This window comes from Babylonia areolata, chromosome 1, assembly GCF_041734735.1.
Source record: "Babylonia areolata isolate BAREFJ2019XMU chromosome 1, ASM4173473v1, whole genome shotgun sequence".
Taxonomy (NCBI): Eukaryota; Metazoa; Mollusca; class Gastropoda; order Neogastropoda; family Buccinidae; genus Babylonia; species Babylonia areolata.
In genome coordinates, this window is record NC_134876.1 from 73,532,938 (window position 1) to 73,553,813 (window position 20,876).

The 20,876-nt window shown below is 36.2% G+C and overlaps 2 protein-coding genes across 2 annotated transcripts in view; one reads left to right on the plus strand and one right to left on the minus strand.

Moving 5' to 3' along the window:
- LOC143287360 (delphilin-like) overlaps window positions 1-20,876 on the minus strand; it is a 91,753-nt gene that overhangs the window by 53,525 nt on the left and 17,352 nt on the right. The window lies entirely within an intron of this gene.
- LOC143287351 (palmitoyltransferase ZDHHC4-like) lies at window positions 61-19,692 on the plus strand. The gene is made up of 6 exons (XM_076595315.1): window positions 61-235; window positions 1,127-1,268; window positions 2,803-2,876; window positions 3,498-3,802; window positions 4,724-4,971; window positions 5,871-19,692. Exons 2-6 carry the CDS (start codon window positions 1,140-1,142, stop codon window positions 6,240-6,242), a joined length of 1,128 nt encoding a protein of 375 aa, XP_076451430.1. The 5' UTR covers window positions 61-235; window positions 1,127-1,139; the 3' UTR covers window positions 6,243-19,692.

Consider the following 20,876-nt stretch of genomic DNA (forward strand, 5'->3'; position numbering starts at 1 on the left):
GCTACACATCCTGCTTCCGGTGGCCAAATCGAAGGTTGTCTGCATTCGTTAGCTCTCGGAGAGGCAACAATGTAGTAAGATGCTAGAGTATTTTTCATGAACAGATGTATTAAAGTTGCCATGATGATGTAAAAACTGAGAGTATACGATGTGAAAATTTGACTGAATTAAGGGAATATAATCATGCGATTGCGACCGAGCAGAAGTGTGGGATTATCAGTGTCGACAAGTTATGGTAAGCTAAGTGGCTTATGACGTAAATTGATTTGTATGAGATCATCAACTCTACCCAAGGATTCTTAGTCATTGTCCTATTGACAGAACATGTGTGTTCAGCGTTGGTTGTTGTTGTTGTTTTTGTTGTTTTTTTCTTGGGGGGGGAGGAAGGTCTTTTTCTTCTTTTTTTTCCCCCAAAGGAGTGTGTGTGTTCGTATAAAGATAGAACAACTTCCAACAAGGCAGTTCATTTTCATTGTCGGAATAGTCTATAGTCACTTTAGTGTGGACTTGTGATCAGTAATGGTCTGAATATAAGATAAGATACAAATTTATTGTCAGTGTCACAGAAGTTTGGTATTATGGTTTGAGTACATGTAACATAGCACATATTAAACACAATCACATTTAGAACATGAACCTGCATTAAAACATGCAACTTAATCATGTAAGTAATGAAATTAATGTTCACTACACAATACAAACTATATAATATGTCACTATGTCATTGACACAGAAACATAAGATACATGCCAACATTCCAGTTTCATATGTACATAAACTCATCCATCCAATTACGCTCACACCTGCGCACATCAGTACACACTGGCAACAACAGTATGCCAGCCATGGTACATCATTATGAAGGTTACAACTGCATAGAAAAATATTATACAGTAAAATGCCATATGATTATAAGTTAGTAGCACAACAAAAATTATGTGAACAGCGCAATCTTTTTGAAACATTCGTGAAGATAATTGATTTTGCATTGAAATAGCGTTAAGAATGAAGTTAATGGAGACCACACACACATACACACAGAGTATTCATATGATACAGCCCCAAAACAAACAAATTGACTAATAACAGTTTAACCTCAGACTACTTTTCTTTCTTTGTTGTGCAGACTGGTTGCAGTAATGGATATCGTAACACTCTTCGCTGGATACACCATAGTATTTGTAGCAGCTTGCTTAGTGTATTTTTATTCTGATTCTCCATTCTTGAACACTGGACTCCTTGGAGCCATCAAGCATGGAATTTGCCAGGTAAATCATGGTTATAAACAGTAAACTTTATACTTAAAATTGGATACATTTTCATGCAGAGTAATATGCAATTGATAACGAATGCTTTAATTACACTGTTGAAAGTATGTACACTGACATGTATCAGTCCTATAAATTTCCATGTGTATGTGCATACACATAATGATAATGTACACACACACACACACACACACACACACACATATATATATATATATATATGTGTGCAAATGTGGACACACACATGTATACATGCACACACAGTGATATTCTTATAATCAAACACACACACACACATATTTATTATATTTATGTATACATGATAGTAGACATATATGCATGCTGTACTGTGTTACCATGTACTGATGTAGTAAAGTATATTCACTTTTGCACTGTAATTTGTCTGGTTTCTCCCAGGGACACTGGGTTTTTAGATAATATATATATCTATATCTATATGTATCATTATATATATATATATATATATATATATATATACAGGGATCGCGTTAACACATGTTTTTCGCATATTTGAAGCATTTTGATTTTCGCTGACGCATTTTCACAGCGCTCACGCGTAACACTTACGCAAAACAACTTTTACTCCAAGCCGTATCAATGCAACTTTAGGACTGACTTGGCAGCTAGGTTTGCGATACTGAATCAGACGGTACAAGACAAAGTGTCTGTGCATGCGTAGCACTGCGAGATGCCTACGTGACTCTTAACAGCTACACGGCCAATTAACAGAGTACGCGCGCACACAACACTGCTTAGCTGACAAGTTTTGGAACAGAGTGGCGTCATTACAGGGCGTGACCCTGTAGCGGGAAAGTTGAGCCTTGTTTGACTGCTGAACGTTACTCGGCTAGCCTAGGCCCTAGCGTTTTTTTTGTTTTCCACTGTATCTCAGTCAGGGCTTGCGGTGAATTTCAGCGCCGACGTGAGTGGTGAAAATAGGTCAGTAAACCTTTGATTTAGTGTCATAGGTCTGACGCAATTCTGACTCTATCTTACGCGTTTTTTTGCCGACTTTGCGTAAGCTGCACGCGTTTTGAAAAAGTCTAGCGCGATCCCTGTATATATATATATATATATATATATATATATATATATATATATATATATATATATATATGCATTGTTTAACATCCATGCATACATCCACACTCAGCAACATGCTCATGCATGCATGCACATGTGAGCGCACGTGCGCACATGCACACACGCACGCACACACACACACACACACACACACACACACACACACACACACAGCATTCATGTCTACACCATTTGCTTTCAACACACAGGCATACATGATGTGGGATGTATAAAAGTGCTGAGAATTTATAATGAAAAAAAGAAAGAAAAGCAAATGAAAAAGTCTTCAACCTCTCTGACTCTGAGTTTCTTTTGTTATTCTTTTTAAGCATGACTTATGTGCTAGTACCTTGAATGGGTGATTGATTTTTGAGTCATTTAAATCTTATCATAAACCAAAGGTCATTTGTGCTTGAAAATTTCTTTCCAGATTGTCCAGTTTCTGTTGCCCAAAGTTTTGGTCAGAAGCTTTCATAATGTTGTCCACTACTTATTCTACACCAGGTACAGGTTTTACAGTTTTGTGTATTTATATGATTTCATTGAAATAGATGTACACATGGAAATTGGAATGTATCATTTCTTATAGAAAAAACAAAAAACAAACAAAAATCTAACAATAAAAGTAACATGCCAGTTTATATAAAGATGATGAAAAGCCAATATAACTTAAAAATTCACCAGGAAATTGAAGCAAAATTGTAATCCTAGTATGAAGGTGTTCATATTATAGATGATAACTTCTGTTTGTTTTACTTTTAATATCATTAAACATTTTCCATTATCTCCCTTTCTCCTTACCTCCCAGAGTTTATTTATTGTAACCTTATTTCTGAATCTGAACATCTGGTGATCATGCATACAATTAAATCAAATCAACAGTACTCATTTTATTGTACCAATAATGAATGTGTATTTGGCGACTGAATAAAAAGAAAAAAGCTGATGTTTGCCAAACATGACAAAATGATAAAAGAAAGAAAAACCTATAACACAAGCATTTGTGTGTGCACACACACACACACAAATGTATATACACACACATACATTGAACCTACACATTACAGTTAAGTAAATATAATGCAATTCAGGTATATTCATAAACTTTTTCTTTACACTTTACAGGAATCGTGTTATGCAGCTGGTGTTTGGCACTTTGATGTTTCTGGGTTATGTAACTCTGGTGGTGGATGTGCTGCCAGTGCTGACCATCTTTGAGCCGGACAACAATCACATTTTCTGGCCCATTTTCCTGCTTTCCATCAACCTTGTCTTCTACCACCTCAGCTGCACTGCAGATCCAGGGGAGGTCACCCGACACAATGTGGACTTCCTTGTGGGGGTGTACAAGGTGGATGACGTTTTTTACAAGCCAGGGTCACAGTGTGCAACATGTAAGCTGGCCAAGCCTGCTCGCTCCAAACACTGCAGTAAGTGGTTTTGAGTGTGTCTGGAAAGAAGGGATCTGTCTAAATAGCAGGAAAGGAGGAGAGGTTGGGGAAGCTGTGTGTGAGTGTGTGTGTGTGTGTACAGGGATTTTTTTATATATATGGATAACTGTTAAATTGTTTTATGAGTGCCTATACTGAGCAATGACAGCTTCATGTTCCTAGCGTTATCAATCTTCAGTGGGTGTTTCATTAATTTTTTGGTGCACATATATAAAAAAAAAAACACCAAAAAAACAGATGGCAGGTGTATATTTTGCAACCCATAAATTTTCCATAAATATTTTTTCCTTGATTTTTCTTCTGTGTATCTCATGATGGTGTAATTATTTTGTAAGTACTAGTGTGTAATGGCATAAGAAAAAGTATTCATATATCTATTTGATGCTTCCGGAAGATCCTTGGCATCACATACAGGGACCACATCACAAACGATGAAGTGCATAGAAAAGTCAAGCAAGCTATTAGGCCACATGATGATCTACTCAGCACTGTAAAGAAAAGGAAATTAAAGTGGTAAGGCCACATCTTGTGTTCATCAGGACTAGTCAAGACCTTTCTGCAGGGAACAGTGCAGGGAGAAGAAAAGAAGGGAGGACATCTCAGAGTGGACAGGTCTAACCCTGAGTGAGACAGTCAGAAGGACAGACAACTGTGAGGGAAGGAGGAGGATGGTTGCCAAATGTGTGGTGTCCTGACAGTCTATTATACTATGGGATGGATGGATAGATAGATGGATTTTTTGTTTGTTTGTGTGTTCATTTTGAATGTCAGTTACATGCATAGTATTGTAAGTTATCAGAGGTGAAAACGATGACACATATTCTTTGAAATCAAGTTACGTATATATGCTATAAGCTTTGTCTCTTAAATGATTACAGCAGGGTTATATTATCCTTTCAGGCTTTTGCAACCGGTGCATCCATCGCTTTGACCACCACTGCATATGGACCAACAACTGTGTTGGTGCCGGAAATCTGCGCTACTTTCTGTTCTTCCTGATTTCCCTCATTGCTGTCAGTATCAATGGAATGCTTATGACGACACATTCCTTAATTCTTGTGGTCCAGAACTTGAGGCTGATGGAAACCTCTTATGTTGATGCTGCCACTGGAAAGTTGCACCCCATCACCTACCCTGTTTTGATTCAGGTACCACTTTGTAGTTGTATATCTGTTATATTGAGATAACACTGTTAAATACTTTTATTGAAACGGAAAGATAGCAGAGGACAGAATGTGGATATAACCGATTTGGAAGCATGGTCAGATAGTTTCATGCTGGAATAAATGATTGCATAATTATGGATTTTGCAAGGCCACATGAAAATGTTTGTATACTTTTATTAGTTCAGAAAGCTGACAGTCTTTTACTTTAAAGAAATGAAGTAAGATGAGCATCTTTCTCAAAGTTTTAGAAGAAGAATGTTGTTTCCTAATCTCGAATGACTCCTATTTTAATGTAATCAGGTGTCTTACTTTTGATTGTATGCCTATTTCTGAAAAGGGACAAACTGAATATTTAATGTTACCAGTATATATATTTAGTTATTTTGATATTTGCAAATATTTTCATCCAAAAATATTTTTACTGATTGGTTTTTGTGTTAATACTTTCACTATTTCTGACATAAGTATGCCTTTAAGTTTAACTCCTCTCCAAGTCCTGCTTATTCACTTGGTCTTTGTTTATTTTGGAATTGTGAGATTTCAAACATTCTTGTCATGTATAACTTGGCTTATGCCATATATGCCAACAGCTTCACTGTGTTTGGTTGTTTTTTTACATGCTTGCCGACACCCAGTTTGTGTCTCTGATCCAGTGCTGACTTCATTGTGTTATCATTGTATGCCTCTTGTTTGTGTGTTTGGGGGAGGGGGTGAGGGGGGTGTGCTTATGTGTATGTGTGTGTGTCGAGGGGGTGGGGTGGGGGGTGTACCCTAACTGTCCCTTTGTTGTAAATTGCCTTCAACCTATTTAGAGAATAGACACTAAAAAAATTCATACTATTATTAATATTATTATTATTATTATTGTCTATTGTGTGCAGCACCTCTTTATGCAGCAGCCACGCAGTGTGTGTCTGGTGGGCTCTCTGGCCCTCCTCCTCTTCCTGCTCTTTGCCTTTGCTTTCTACCATGTCTACTTGATCTGCGTCAACCAGACCACCAATGAACGCTTCAAAATGGGCAACCTCCAACCCAGCAACAACAACAATGCAGCTGAGTCCTCCGATTCATCTTCATCCATGTCAGGCAGTTTTTATAACAAAGGTCTCTTGATGAATTTGCATGAAATCTTTTTTCCCCAAATGCCCAAAGCTAAAGCAGGGTCACTGAAAGAGAAGAGTCCAGTCCCTGTCAACGGACATTCAGGTGCACACAGGAGAGAAGCACCCAGACCAAGAGGTAGGAGAAGGTAGTCAGAGACAAAGGAGGAATGTGACAGAAAGGTTGAAACAATTACCTGCCAATACAGTGTCCATGAGGGTTTGGGTTTAAATCCCGGACTGCCCTTTCTCCCAAGTTTGACTGGAAAATATAACTGAGCATCTAGTCATTTGTATGAAACAATAAATCAAAGTCCCCTGTGCAACATGCACTTTGTGCACCGAAACAGAATCCTTGGCAACATTTCTTTTTTGTTGCCTGGCAAAATTCTGTAATGAGAAGAAATCCACTCTGATAGGCACACAAATATATGTATGCATTCACTCAAGGCCTAACTAACGAGTTGAGTTATGCTGCTGTCAGGCATCTGCAGCTGAGCAGATGTGATGTAATGTTTGTCTGAACACAGTGATGCCTCCTTGAGAAAATGAAACTGAGATGGTTTTGTAAATTTGCCTGACCCTTGTATACTCAGCACTATGTCACCGGTAGTTTTGCTTGAGTGGTACTTGTCCATATTATTTTCAGCTGGAACTATTCCTGAAGATGGAAATTCCACAGTAGTTGTTATTGTTAGTAGTAACATTGCTCCCTCCACCAGCTATCTTAGTTAGCTACAAAGCTAGTCACTGTCTCGCATCTGCATCCTCTGTTTACAGGCTTGTAGGATGGGACATGCACATTCAGTTAAAAGAAGTTGTCAGAAAAGGATTGATGTACTTTGAAAGGAATATTTCAGCAGACAACCAACTCAGAAGAGTAGTATGGATGCTTTCATGGCATTAAGATCTGTTGTGGTATATTGTCTTTCACTGTTCACAGATATACATGAGAGAAATATATGACTTCATTTGAAGAGATAGGAAGAAGATTAAATGAGACGAGAGGTTTTGTTCCATGACATTGCTGATATGTTATACAGTTAGTAGTGTTACGTTCAGAAAGCAGAATGATACAATGACATCTTTTGAACTAAACAGATAATTTGTAAACTGTCAGTTTATATTTTAGCAAATTATTGTAGGTCTGTTTCAGTTTTGATGTTCTTGTTAAACAAGAATTTTTACAGGTTTAGAATGAATAAGATTGTGTTTATAAACCTGATTTCTTTTGTTCATATTTTGTTTGTGTTTTTATACATGAGTCTGACCTTTACATTTCCATATATAGCCAACTAAAAGAAACAAACCCAATACAGTTTCATTCCAGATAAGATTATGTATGTGCATGTTTTTTTGTGCATCTGTAGCTTATTTTAAAAGGATGACTTATTTTAAGTTCAGGTCTGTAGTTCACATACATGCCAAACATGACTGTTGTGATGTACAGATTTGAGTGTGGTGTTTTGTGACCAGCAAATGTTTATGCTTCCCACAGTAGTTATCATGTGCAGTGAATGGAAATCAAAATAGTATAAATGATGTCAGTAGATGGATGCCTTCAAAAGTCACATGCTTTTGTTCCCTGTTATTTTTTCTTTTCTTATTCTGTTTGCGTGAGAGTGTATGTCATAACTTTGTGTTGGTTTTTCTGATGTATCACAGTATCTATATTTTGACAGTTTGTAAACTTGGTTATTCTTATTTTTACTTTGTGTTGTTGTTTTAGTTTTAGTTTGTTTTGATGTCAGTTTTTTTGCCCATCATTTTTCCCTCAGTCTGTTTTGTTTACCAATAGTGTATGCATGTGTGTGTGTGTGTGTGTGTGTGTGTGTGTGTGTGTGTGTGTGTGTGTGTGTAGCATCCTATCATAATTATGGATAGTTAATAATTTGTAATTGTGCTTCCATACTGTTTTCCTTTATAGACCAGTTGTCTTTCTTGTTGTGGTAGTGTATAATGCTGATGTAGCTTTCATTTATTTATTATTTCATGGTTACTGCTTTATTTCCAGTTTATTTCCCAAAGGAATCTGGTTGTATCTGGTTCTTCAATCATTTGATATCAGTCAGTCATGAATGACATTTATTGATCAGTTTAACAGTATTATGTGATATCTGCTTCTGAAATGGCACAGATTGCAAAATGGGGAGTGTAGGTACAAGAGGGTCATAATATAAAATATCATGTTTACAACTGTATAGATAAGGAAACTTCAGTTCACAATGGTCAAAAACAAGACAGTGTAACATCACTTTTATCAAGTTATAGTTATTTGTTTCGTCTGTTTTTGTGTGTAAGCAGTTTTTTCTTTTACCTGATAACCTTAACCTTAGACTAGGATACTCAGAGGTTAAATGACAGTAATCAGAATATTCAGGGGAAGAGGGGAGTGTATATCATCTGCGTTAAGTAGATTTGTTTCTTGAACATGGATCAGAATGTTTATTTAAATAAAGACTTTATTATCAATTAGTAAAGAAAACAGTATTATTTGTAACTATTTTTGTTTGTGATTTGGCGAATTGTTCTTCTTGTGTTTTTGACATTTTTGTTATTGTTGTTTAAACCTGTTGTAAATGTGTTCTGAATAATCAAAGGCAGTGATTTTGGGATCAGTATGATCCGAAAGTGTTGTGTTCAACATGTCTGTTGTTTTCTGCATCTATTGTTCCCCTTAGCAGAACTTTATCATGTGTTAGTACTTTTTATTTTCTTATCAGACCCTCATGGCCTGTTTCTCAGGCCTGTCTTTCAGCCTTTTAATAAATCTGATGTGATTGGTTACTACTTTATCAGTGCCCATGCACCACATACCAAATAATGATAATATATATATATTTTTTTTTTTTATAAAAAGGATCCATGGTATTAACATACCTATTCACCCTGACAATAAAAAGCCTGAAACACTATCCACAATGATGTTAAAAGAACAACCAGAATTTTAAAGAAAAAAGAAAATACGAACAAACAAAGAAACAACAGGAAAATAGTTATGCAAATGAAAGGAAAATAAATCATTTCCAGAATCCTTGTGACCTACTGTCAGCTGCTGTTCACAAGATGGAGTTTATAGCTGATCAGAATAAGGACAACAGACTCGGAAATCAATGATTGTATTTGATTCATGATAAATGTTTTGCGTAGATTTGTCAGCCAGTTTACACAGCGTTAGGTGGGTAAAACAAAACAGATAATAATGTACGAGAAACAGCATTACCTGTTACAGATGGGTGTGAGAGTGTTGGGTTTACATTTCAGAATGAACAAGAACAGAATCCTGACAATATGCGGTCAGTATAAGGATGAAAAGTTCAAAATGGAGATCAATAGTGCCTGAATACCATCATGTTTACATGCATTCTGAACAGAGGTACATGAAAGGGGGAAAAACTGTTCAACTGTTATTCCCCTTTGAAAAATTTAGCTTGCTTTTATTATATAATTTTTACAAACATTTAATCAAACTCGAGTTAGGATGTGAACAACTTGAGTCTTTTTGTTGTATTGTCTGCTGTGTGATCAATATTATAACCCTACTTACAACTACTTATTTATATTCCCATATGAAATAAATGAAAAATGAAATATAGTGACATGGCCAAATCGGTTATTCATTTGACTTCTAAAACAGTGATGACAGTTTGGGACCCCATTAATGCAATGTGTCGATGTGTTGTGTCCTTGGGTAATGCATTTTTCTCAAATTTTCCTCACTGTACCCAAATGTGAATGGGTACCTGAGTTTGATAGGGGAAGGTCAAAGCAGCAGAAGAAAAAGATTGGACCCCATCTTGTTGTGCCAAGCCTTTGACTCAGTGAATATGGATTCACTGCCCATATGGCCATAAAAAGGCAATGAGACCTTCAACTTTGACTCATTTTAATGAAATAAATGAATAGATAAGTAAGTAGGAAGGAGGACTGCAGTATTAATCATACTGTACACAATTGAAAACAAATTTCAAAAAGATACATTTATTTGTGTTCAGAAAATACTACATTTGTTATTGTTTCGCCAAAAATGTGTATTATTTAAACTATATTCTTAATCTAGCAATAATGTGCTTGACAACAGTATTTATGGACATGATTGAAACTGGTTTTAAGTATGGTTCTTGTACAATAATGTTATAATGCCACCACTTGAAAAAAAAAGGAATGTGTAAGTTTTGAAAAGCAGATGGATGATCATAATGTACCTTGGAATCTGTATAGGTCTCTGGGACATAAGGAGAGAAGGACAGATCAGTGTTGTAATTAAACTCTTCAGTGAAGCAGTTTATTCACCCAAATACTTTTATTTGACTAGGTGTATTTGTGTCTTCTGTATGGATGACTTTCTGTAGAATCACAGGTTTGACAGTGTAGATTTGCAGGTATCCTGTTTACAAAATAATCATTATATTTTGTAGAATTCCTTTTTTCTTTCTGCAAGACCATCTCAAAACGATGTGTTCCTGTATGGAAATGTGTGCGGATAAATGTTGCAAATGAACCTGTTTTCATGACGTTTTGCTTTGAAAGTATTTCTTCGACATTTGAATCCTCCTTTATCACCATTATTTCTTCTCAAGAAGAAAGGTTGTACTGCATACAGACAAACAGTATAACCAATGTGTAAGAAGGTGAATGTTTTTAGTTGCAGAAACATTCTTTGATCTGAAAGAAAGAATACTCATGGTGTTATAAGATCTTCTGTGTTGGATTTGTGTTATCATGTGTTGATATAGACTGTTGATATTATCAGTTATGATGGTCTAAAATGGTATGAATTTCATGATGAAAAGAAATGCAACATATTCTGAGTCTGCAGAAATTTTGAAGAAACATTTATTTCCTTTTAAAATCAGAATACAGGATGTTTCTTTCAAGGGTTATACTGTTATTTTCGTTTATGGTGATCATTAATTCAAAAATTTTCATCTTCTTCTGTGTTTTGGGTGGATGTAATTATGAGGCAGATCAGTCAGTATATTGAAAAGAGATTTGGCAAGGTTGTTTTTCTACCCTCCAAACTGTTTCTTTTTGGGGTATGGTATGCTATTGATGCCCTGTCTTCAGTCAGCTGTCATCAGTTTTTCTTTGTATTGAATATTTCTGTCACCTCCTTTTATTCTGCCTAGTGTTCCATTGATCTGGTGTTGTTTTGGGGGGATTTTTTGTTTTTATTATTATTATTATTTTCTTTTTTCTTCTTTTTTTTTTTTTGAATGACAGTTGCCCATTACAATCCTCTGATCTACACTAAATTGCTTTACTGTGATGCATAGAAAGTGATTGTGTTTAAATGGGATGGGCACTAGTTGCCACTATAGCAGCATTATTTGCCAGTATGGCCTTTATCTGTTCAGATTTGGTATATCAGATTAGATTTTTCCGTTAATTTTCTTTTTGTTTTTTTTTGCTCATTTTTCTTCCCTTTTTTAATTAATTATGTAGAAGTGATGATATTGGAGAAACTGTTGCCTCTGGTTGTTGTGTGTCCATTGGAGATTAAAGATCAAATTCCATAGACCCAGAAAATGACATATGAACTTTGTACTGAATCAGCCATTTTGTTAATTCATTGATCTGAATTTTGCCCAGTGTGAAACTTTTCTTTCACTTGCAGGAGGGAAACTTTTGACTTTAGTACGCAAATGCTACTAATCTTTGGGCCAGTGCCTTCTCCACTGAGACAGTATTCATTTAGATTCCCCTCAAACGGGCCTAAGACTTGAGCAAATGGCTTCCTTGTTACTGTGTGCATTTCTTGAGGATATTTCCATCAAACAAACAAAAAAAGTTCCCAGATCAGGTGGTTGCAGGCACCCTTCTGCTGCCTGAACTTCAAAATATTGTTCACTCAGTCTATCTTCTCTTTGCTTCGCATTGCTTCTTTCATGACAACAGGTCTGCATTCAGAATTCTCTCATTTTCAACATCAACAGAGTTCTTGCTTTGATTGTACTGGCACCATGGTTTCAATCAAAACTGGCAGGTAAATTTTGTGTCCATGGATGGACTGCTCTTTTTCTTTGACTGCAAAATTTGCATGAATTCTTTGCATACAAATTATGCATCATTTTCTTGGGCCTGTTGTATTTCACATTGATGGTGTGGATAAATATCTCATGTGATCAGACTGGATTGTCCATGTATGATGTCTTGGAAAAATTTGTTGGTTGTTTTGGACTGTGGATTTTGATTTGTAAATGATTTTGGCCCTGATATGGATTCTATTTTTTGCTGTCGGGGAAAAGAAAAGAAAAGAAATGAAATTGTGGTTTGGTTGTAATCAAAAGTGTCTCAAAGCTGGAAAAAAGATGTGAGAAATAAGTCCAACAAACCTGTACCTGTTTATTTGATTTTCTATTCATATGTCACATCAGTCCCAGTGTTATGATAGGAATATTTTTCTTGTTGTGGGCTATTCTTTAGCACTTTATTATGGGCTATACAATGAATGAGTTTTGTGATGAGTCTGATAAGGTCAGAAAGAATTCAAATGTGTTGCCCAAGACCATTTATGTGGTGGTGTTTTTTGTTGTCGTTTTTTCATTGTATTTACACAAATGCTTTTACCATCAGAACATTTAATTGGAGCAGTCTTCAAGACTAAGTGATACTTTGAACATCTATTATATGGAGAGATTGTGTGAGCAGAATGATGCTGGGTTTTTTTTTCCTTTGTTTTGTTTTGTACATTTTAAGTCAGATCATCATTGCATGCAACTTAGAAAATAGTTTTGATGAACCATATAGGATGTACACTCCCAGTAGATGATTCCTCATCTGTTAATGAAATAGATACTTATATCAGAAAAGTTTTTGGACATATTTTGGTTTCTGTTTGCTGTTATTGTTCCATTTTGCCAATGGTGATGATCTCACTCAGCACTGAGGCTATACTGACATGATGCATCAGTTTGCTGTGTAAATGTGTATATACAGACTCATTCCTTTATTTCATGGACCAGTAATAATGTTGTTTGTCTTTCAGCATAACAATTGCTTCAATCCCTGGTGAATGTCACTGTTTGTTTGGTGGTTAGATGGTGCTTGAGTACTGTATGGGCTGAGGCAGAGTTGATTACGTACATTTCATGTGACCTTGTGTTATTGGCTCATACTTTTTATCTTATTTCAGCATTGTTCAGAATTATTCAGACTTGTTTCATTTCATTTGCAAATGCTGTGGAAGGTCAAGGAATAGATGTGGTTCCAGCTGCTTCAGTGTGTTCTGTTGGAAGTGCAGTTACAGCTCAAATACACTCTTTTTCTGGGGAAAAATTGTGCATTCCATTTAAACTAAATCATATTGGTCAGAATATGAGCATAAAGAATAATAAGGATGGCTTTATTTATTTTTTTTCCTTTTCAGAGTGGTACAGTTTGTTAAGAATTTTGATGGATTTTTATCTGATGTCATGCTGGTGTTTGTACATAAGTGTGAATCTGTGTTATTTTGTGTGTGTTTGTGTACGTGTGTGTGTGTGTGTGTTCATTCTTTTGTTTATTAAATGTTTATCCACAGTTGTGATTGATTTGTTTGTGTGATTTTTTTTTTAAATATGTTTTTGTGTTTGCAAATGTAGATTCTTAAAATCAAGCCCTGTTCTATTTTCTTAAGATCAGATCAACAACAAAGCATCAGGAAAAAACAACAACTATTCTCCCAAGGAAATTTGTATTTATGGTTTTTATAGAACAACATAGAAGGGGATGTGAACAACTCGTAATAATTCATTCTTGAATAACTCTTAAGATTCAAAATTTGACTCCCGTTCCTTTTCTTATTTGGCCTGAAGAGTCTTTCTCAGGAGACAGTAAAAATGTAAATATTATGTGCATATGTTCTGCCTCGTTCAGTGTTTTAAGTGGTGATTATTACAAAGGTAAGTAGCATTGGTTTTCTTTTCATTTCTTGGTGTCGAACAGTGTGAAGAGCAATGGCATGACGTGTGCAGTCTCTGCAATTGAATATGATAACATGTTGCAGGTAAACAGGCAGGCAGTGTATGGGATTCATTTAGAAAAAAAGAAAAACTAAAGGTAGTAGCATTTGACATTTACAGTTATAAGCTTTGTACTCGCATATTGTGTGTTGGAAATGTATAACAGTTGCAGCATATTTCACTTTTGTCTCTTCCAGAAACCTGTTTAGCACATTGAAATCCTTGAAATGTCATTGCCATAGTCATCTTCTTTTTTTCTTTTTCTTTTTTTCTTTTTCTCTTTTTTTTTTTTTTTTGCTTTTTATGAAACCCTGTGTGTATTCATAGCAAATATGCATTGCCAAATGAAGTCTCCTTGGATTATGTATATATTATTAAACTTATTAACTTTGTACTCACCATATCAGTAGAATGATATTATACAAATCCAAAACAACGATCTTGGCTTCAGATTCTGGGTAGTTAATTTCCATTCTTATATTTCCTTGAAATACAGATGATCATTTCTAAGTGACTGTTGTTTGCAGTTGTAAAGAATGGTTCAGAGCAACCTGAAATTCTAACTTGTTTTCTCTCTTTATTTTTTTGCACTTGGGTTTTCAGTGATGCTGTATTATATATATGTATTTCCCCCCTTCCTGCCCACTTGACCCCTATCCCTTTTCACACAGATTCATTTCCTATATCTATGAACACATGTGTGTAGAGTGAATTAGCAACACAGAAATGATATTAGTGAAGAAGTAATAAAACTTACTTCATGTACTTACGTTAAACTTAGACATATTTGAAGCAGGTGAGGTTTTGATAAAAGAACATACTTTTATATTCTGGAAGCTTGTGACACTCTGAATCAGGTTTTACCTCACTTTTTAAAATCTCTCTCTCTTTCTTGAAAATAAACTTAATCAGAAGAATAAGAATTTTGGTTGACACAAGAGTTAAGTAAGTCAGTGTGAAAAATACATGTAGAAAATTTGTTACAGTTTAAAGCGATGGTTTAAAACGATATTTCATTTTCAGCATTTCCTGGCATAAAACCGGTAACCACTGTAATAAATGATTTAATTGCCAATACACATTTTCAAGTGTATTTAACATTTATACTCTTTGGGAAGCCTTTGTCAGTGAACAGACATTGACAAAAAGCGGATTATCAGTTGGTCTTCAAAAATAAAGTGTCTTCCATTGGTTTCTTCTGGATCTTATTACCACTCACTTACTGTGCACATCTGTACTTGGTATGCTGATATGGCATTATCATATTTCAATTACTTGTTCTTATTGTTTGTTCAGATTATTATTAAATCCTTGCTTATGCACTTTAACAATGAATTCAGTGACTTCTTTTTGATAATGTGTGCAATAAAATTCTCATAAATTTGATAGTGAAAGGGGTACTCGGTATATCTGGGGTTTTTTTATGAATGCTTCCAAGGACAGATATCTTTTTTTTTTAACCCTACTTCACAAGTTATGATAACTTAATAATGCATGTGAGTCGTACACTAATTGTGAAAGACTGATGCCAGTACTCTGAAGACTTTATACCCTTCAAAATATTCTTCAAGGAATTTTTTTTTTTTTTTTACTAACTAAATGAAATAAATAGAGTATTGACATGGTAGAAAGCGATAATATAGTTCTGGCTTTTGTTCACCTTAGTATGAGTGCTGCTTACATACAGCTGTTAGTGTTCCAGTTATAGTGCCCCCTATGAACTAGTGTCAAAAATAGCTGTGGGTGTTTCATGTTTAGTGTGAAAGAATGTGTCTTTGGTGACAACTAATTTGTACAAAACACCACCAGTTTCACCATGTTTTCCTACCAGATGTGAAAGTTAATGAAAATGCAGATTAGTGCACTTATTTTATTAAACATGTCTTGAACCCACTTGCGTGATGACATTGTGGTATGTGTACATCCTCTTGTAGTCCATCCAGAAAATGTAAAAGCAATGTAACCCAGTGATGTACTGTGAAGTTTGACTGTAGTGTTCACATGTGTGCGTGTAGTTCGTGTGGTCCACAAAAGTAGTACATTGCATTCTTCCGAACCATAAATTCAGCAGCACCTCTTTCTTTTGTTTCAAAGTTACAGTGAGTGAATATTTATCATTTCCTGTTTGGATAAATTCACACATTTTGTCTGTCTCATTTGTCACACACATGTACATACCACAGACATGCACTCCATCTCTGAAACACACACACACACACACACACACACACACACACACACTTAGCTTGTTATGGACTTGAGTCATATGCCATATTATGATTTATGTTGTTGAACACAGGTTGTTATGTAAATAGTTTTCCACAAAAAGAAGTTTGGTCTCAACTTTGTTTTGGTGTGGAAAAATACCATTGATTATCCCTTGTCAATAGAATTAATGTTCTGTGCCACAATACTATAGCCATAGGGATGCATTGTAATGTGGTATTATCTTGTTACTTTAGGATAATGTGCATGTATATGATATTGCCTTGCATCAGTTGTGTGTGTGTGTGCCATTAGTGAAGTCAGTTGATAGTTATGCACCAGTTACTGTAGGGCAGTAGTCAACACTTTTTATAGATGACTGGAAAGTGACAGACTACAACAGTAAACATTCTAGTCAAAACAACAATCACCTCCTAGTTCTTTATGCACTGTTGGCACCAGAACTTTTATGCAATAATCCAGGGTTTGGAAGTGAACAGGTGAACCAAAATGAGTGGTATTGGAATGTTAAGAAAATTGTTGCATGCATGCGCGCGCGCGCGCGCACACACACACACACACACACACACACACACACATTGACAGTTTTACCTGCAGATTTTTACTTGCAGGCAAATCTTTCTGTTATTTGATAGGCATAATCATAAACAATTTGCAAGCATTTGTGCATTATTACTCTCATGATGATTTTTAAAAGAGGAGCAGTTTGGACGATCTTTCCCAGCAAAATATGATTTTATGTTGTTTTTTGAGTGTTGAGAAAACAGCTTCAGACATTATGAAAAAGTTGGACAAGCACAGGAAGTTCATTTTATTGACTTGTAAGTGTGTTCATATATCTACTCACATTGGAACTAGAGAAAAAAAAAGAAGACAATTTTTGTCTAAAACTGAAGCCAGTTAAAGAATAAAATTTGAAAAAAGAGAAAGGAGTGGAGGATGAGGGGAGGGAAAGAGTGATGTGGATGCAAGAGGGAAATATAAGCAAAGAGAAAAGATTTTGTTTTTTAAAGTTATAAAAACAATCAATGCAAGTCAGAATCAGATGATCTAAGATATATCTTGTATTTCATTACAAACTTAACAAATAAGTATATACATATTTTTGCCAGATACCCACCTGGACTGTATCTTTGTTGATTGTTTTGGGCTGTGGATTGATGGACACCCTTCTGATGTTCAGGACTTGTTCTTTTTAATTCATATACAGGGAACTTCAAAAACTGATTAAAGATAAGAAAACAACATGTGGCACTAAAACATAACATACTGAACAGTGTATGCTTGCAGAAAACCACAATTAATTTGTCTTCCACTTGGAGAATAAAGTGCTGTCTGTATTGTTGATGTTAGAAATACTATGTGATAAATATATATTGATTCCATCTTCCAGAGAAGCATGCATTTTTATGAGGGTCGTTATGTATCGTTTGTAGAAATAAAATCATGGGAAATGATCAGAATAAAGCATAAATTTGAATAACATCTGGTTTGTAATAATAATAATAATGATAATAATAATAAAATGCAGGCTTATATAGCGCAGTACCCCCATCTCAGATGGGGCTCACCACACTTTACAATAAAATACACAAATATAAGACTAAGTGATGTAAAAATATGTGCAAAGTCAACACAATCTCACATGACATTCGCTAAAATTTACCTAATTAAGACTAAGTAACATAAAAATATTTAAATCAACACAGGCACCATCACAGTCTCAAATCACACAGGAACAAACCACAGAAAAACAAGGCACATCACATTCAAAGTAAAAAGATAAACACCAAGGAACCAGCATCACAAAAAAGACCAAAAAATGACCACAAATTCATACAAGCAACACAAAGAGCACATCCGCCAATAAGATCACAGCAAGCATATGCAGGAAAAGTTTCAAAGAGAAAAGTACAGTTTGAAAGGATATGTTTTGAGTGCTCTCTTGAATGCGGGTGTTGGGGTGTAACTGAGGTATGAGGGTTATGAATTCCACTGTTTAGGTGCAACAAAAGAAAAGGAATGTCCACTGTAAGTTTTTGTACAAATCTTTTTTATGTTTGGGTTTTCACTATGAAGACTAACAGATCTGAAACTAAGATTTTGTAACAGACAAAATCTCTTCCCTTAACATCCAGTTCAGACATGATAATAATCAACAACAGCCAAAAAATAAATGAATAAAAAATTATGTTTTAAAAGATGCTGATTTGTACTCATGGTGGCAGGCATGAAGGAATGTTGTGAAGATGGATGATGCATTTTCTGTATAGCACTAAAGTTCTGACCTTCATTGTACATGTTTGTGCATTGTTGTGATATTGTGTTCAGCCCTGTAGATGTGGATGAATATATATATTATTATATATATACATATAGCACAGCTGTGAAATAGTGCAGTCACAGACGTCTTTTGTGTGTGCCCTCAGCAATCATTAGGCAAGTTAAAGAAACACATAGTCAAAAATAAAGTACAATAAAATGTTTAAAAAAAAACAACAGAATGTGTGTGGAATGAGTGTGTGTATTTTTCTTTATCTGATCTCCACTTCCAAGGTCTTCTGTCTGTCCTCATCAGATCCTTGTTAAACTGTGTTCTGATTCTGCTCTTCTGTTTGTTCGGATTCTGCTCTGCCTTATATCTTTGAGATGGAGATGTTCTGTAGGGTATCATACCACCTCATGCTTAGTCTCTTTTATCTAATCAGTGATATTGTAAAATTTGTTTGCCGGGGTTATTAGTCACCTCTGTAAACGAATTTGCTCTCAATGCAATTGGAAAAAAACAACAAACAAACAAACAAAAAATGCCAGTGTTCAGCAACAGTTCAAGGTCTGCATTGGTTATTCCAGTAAATGCTTGGGGAAAACAGCTTCACATTTTCTACTAATAGTGTTATATAATGTGAGTGCTTTTCTGTATCTAAATATCCAACCAATTTATGAACATTTATCAATGCAAACTTGCACACACACACACACACACACACACACACACAGAATATACAAATATATACAGAGAGACAGACAGACAGATGCACAAAGATACACACATACATATAACACACACACACACACACACAAACAGAGAATATACAAATATATACAGAGAGACAGACAGATGCACAAAGATACACACATACATATAATATACAATACATACATATAAATCAATATAATTTGCCAGCTGTGTGGTCAGCTGGACTGTAACAACTAAGATGTGACACCATTTGCTTTATTCTTCTTTTTCTTCTTGTTTTACTTCTCCCTTAAGTATGTGAATAGACATTGGGATGCCGCCTAGAAAAACTATTCGTCAGTTTTCTCCAGGTCTGTCGGTTGTGTGTCATGATTTGCAGTTCCACTTAAAAGGAGGAGTTTGTATTATACTCCATGTTTGGTGTTACATATACTTACCATGTCAAACTGATGCATACTAGGCCTATTGGTTTGCTCTGCTTGGCCAAATTTCGCGCGGCTAACAGTGAAAAGACAGGCCCGCCCGCTCTCAGCCAATCAAACGCCTCTAAAAGCTATAAGTGCTGAATCATTCCGTGGCCATCGAAGAAAATGCCCCATGAGAACCACGGCGGAGACGCGGGGACGGACGGGTGGGCATTCAAGTTTGACATGGTAAGTATATGCAACACCAAACATGGAGTATAATACAAACTCCTCCTTTTGGTGTCATATACTGTACCATGTCAAACTGATGCAGAATTTAAAGCAAATGGAGGAGGGCAACGCCTACTGGTTCGTATGGGGAGCCCTTGTAACTGAGACAGCAGTGTTAGCCGCGACAAAGGAAATCCCCTTGGAACCGTCAGCCCTGGTCATACGGAAATTCCTGAGGTAGAAGTTGATGAAGGGATTCTCAGACCGCCAGAAGGCTGCCTCCAAGACATGCTGCGGTGGCACTGAGTGCTGGAAAGCAGCTGAAGTAGCTATGGCCCGCACTTCGTGTGCTCTGGGATGAAGACAGCTGATATCCATGTGTGCATGAGAGTAGGCTCTACGAATGACTTGGGAAACCCAGCGGGAAATGGTGCCTGCAGCGATGTCTTTCTTGTAATTCTCATTGAGGGAGATGAGCAGACACCTCTGAGAAGAACGCCAATGGCAAGACCTATCCCAATAATATTTGAGACACCAAACAGGGCAGAGATGCCTATCCTCATCATCTTGGGCAAGAATATCAGACAAAGGTCTGACCCTCAGAGAGGGGGAAGGAACCTCAGGGTCTTGGTTCTTAGCCAGAAACTCTGGAAGGAAACGAATAGTGATGGAATCATCTCTGTGGAAGGCCAGACCTTGTGGCATTCCACTAAACCATGAATCTCGCTTCTACGACGGCCTGTGGCCAGCAACAGAAGGAAAGTGGTCTTGAGGGTGAGGATGTCAAAAGGAATAGTCCCCAATGGCTCGAAGGGCTGTTTTCGAATGAAATCCAGCACCAGGAACAAGTCCCAGAGGGGCACTCTTCTGGGGTTTCTAGCTTCCTTCAGAGGGGCACCCCTAGCCACCTCTCTGAGCAGGAAATCCGCTTCAAAGGCGGGACCACCTAGCTGTTTGATTGTGGTACAGATGGCAGACCTGTACCCTCGCACAGAACTAGCAG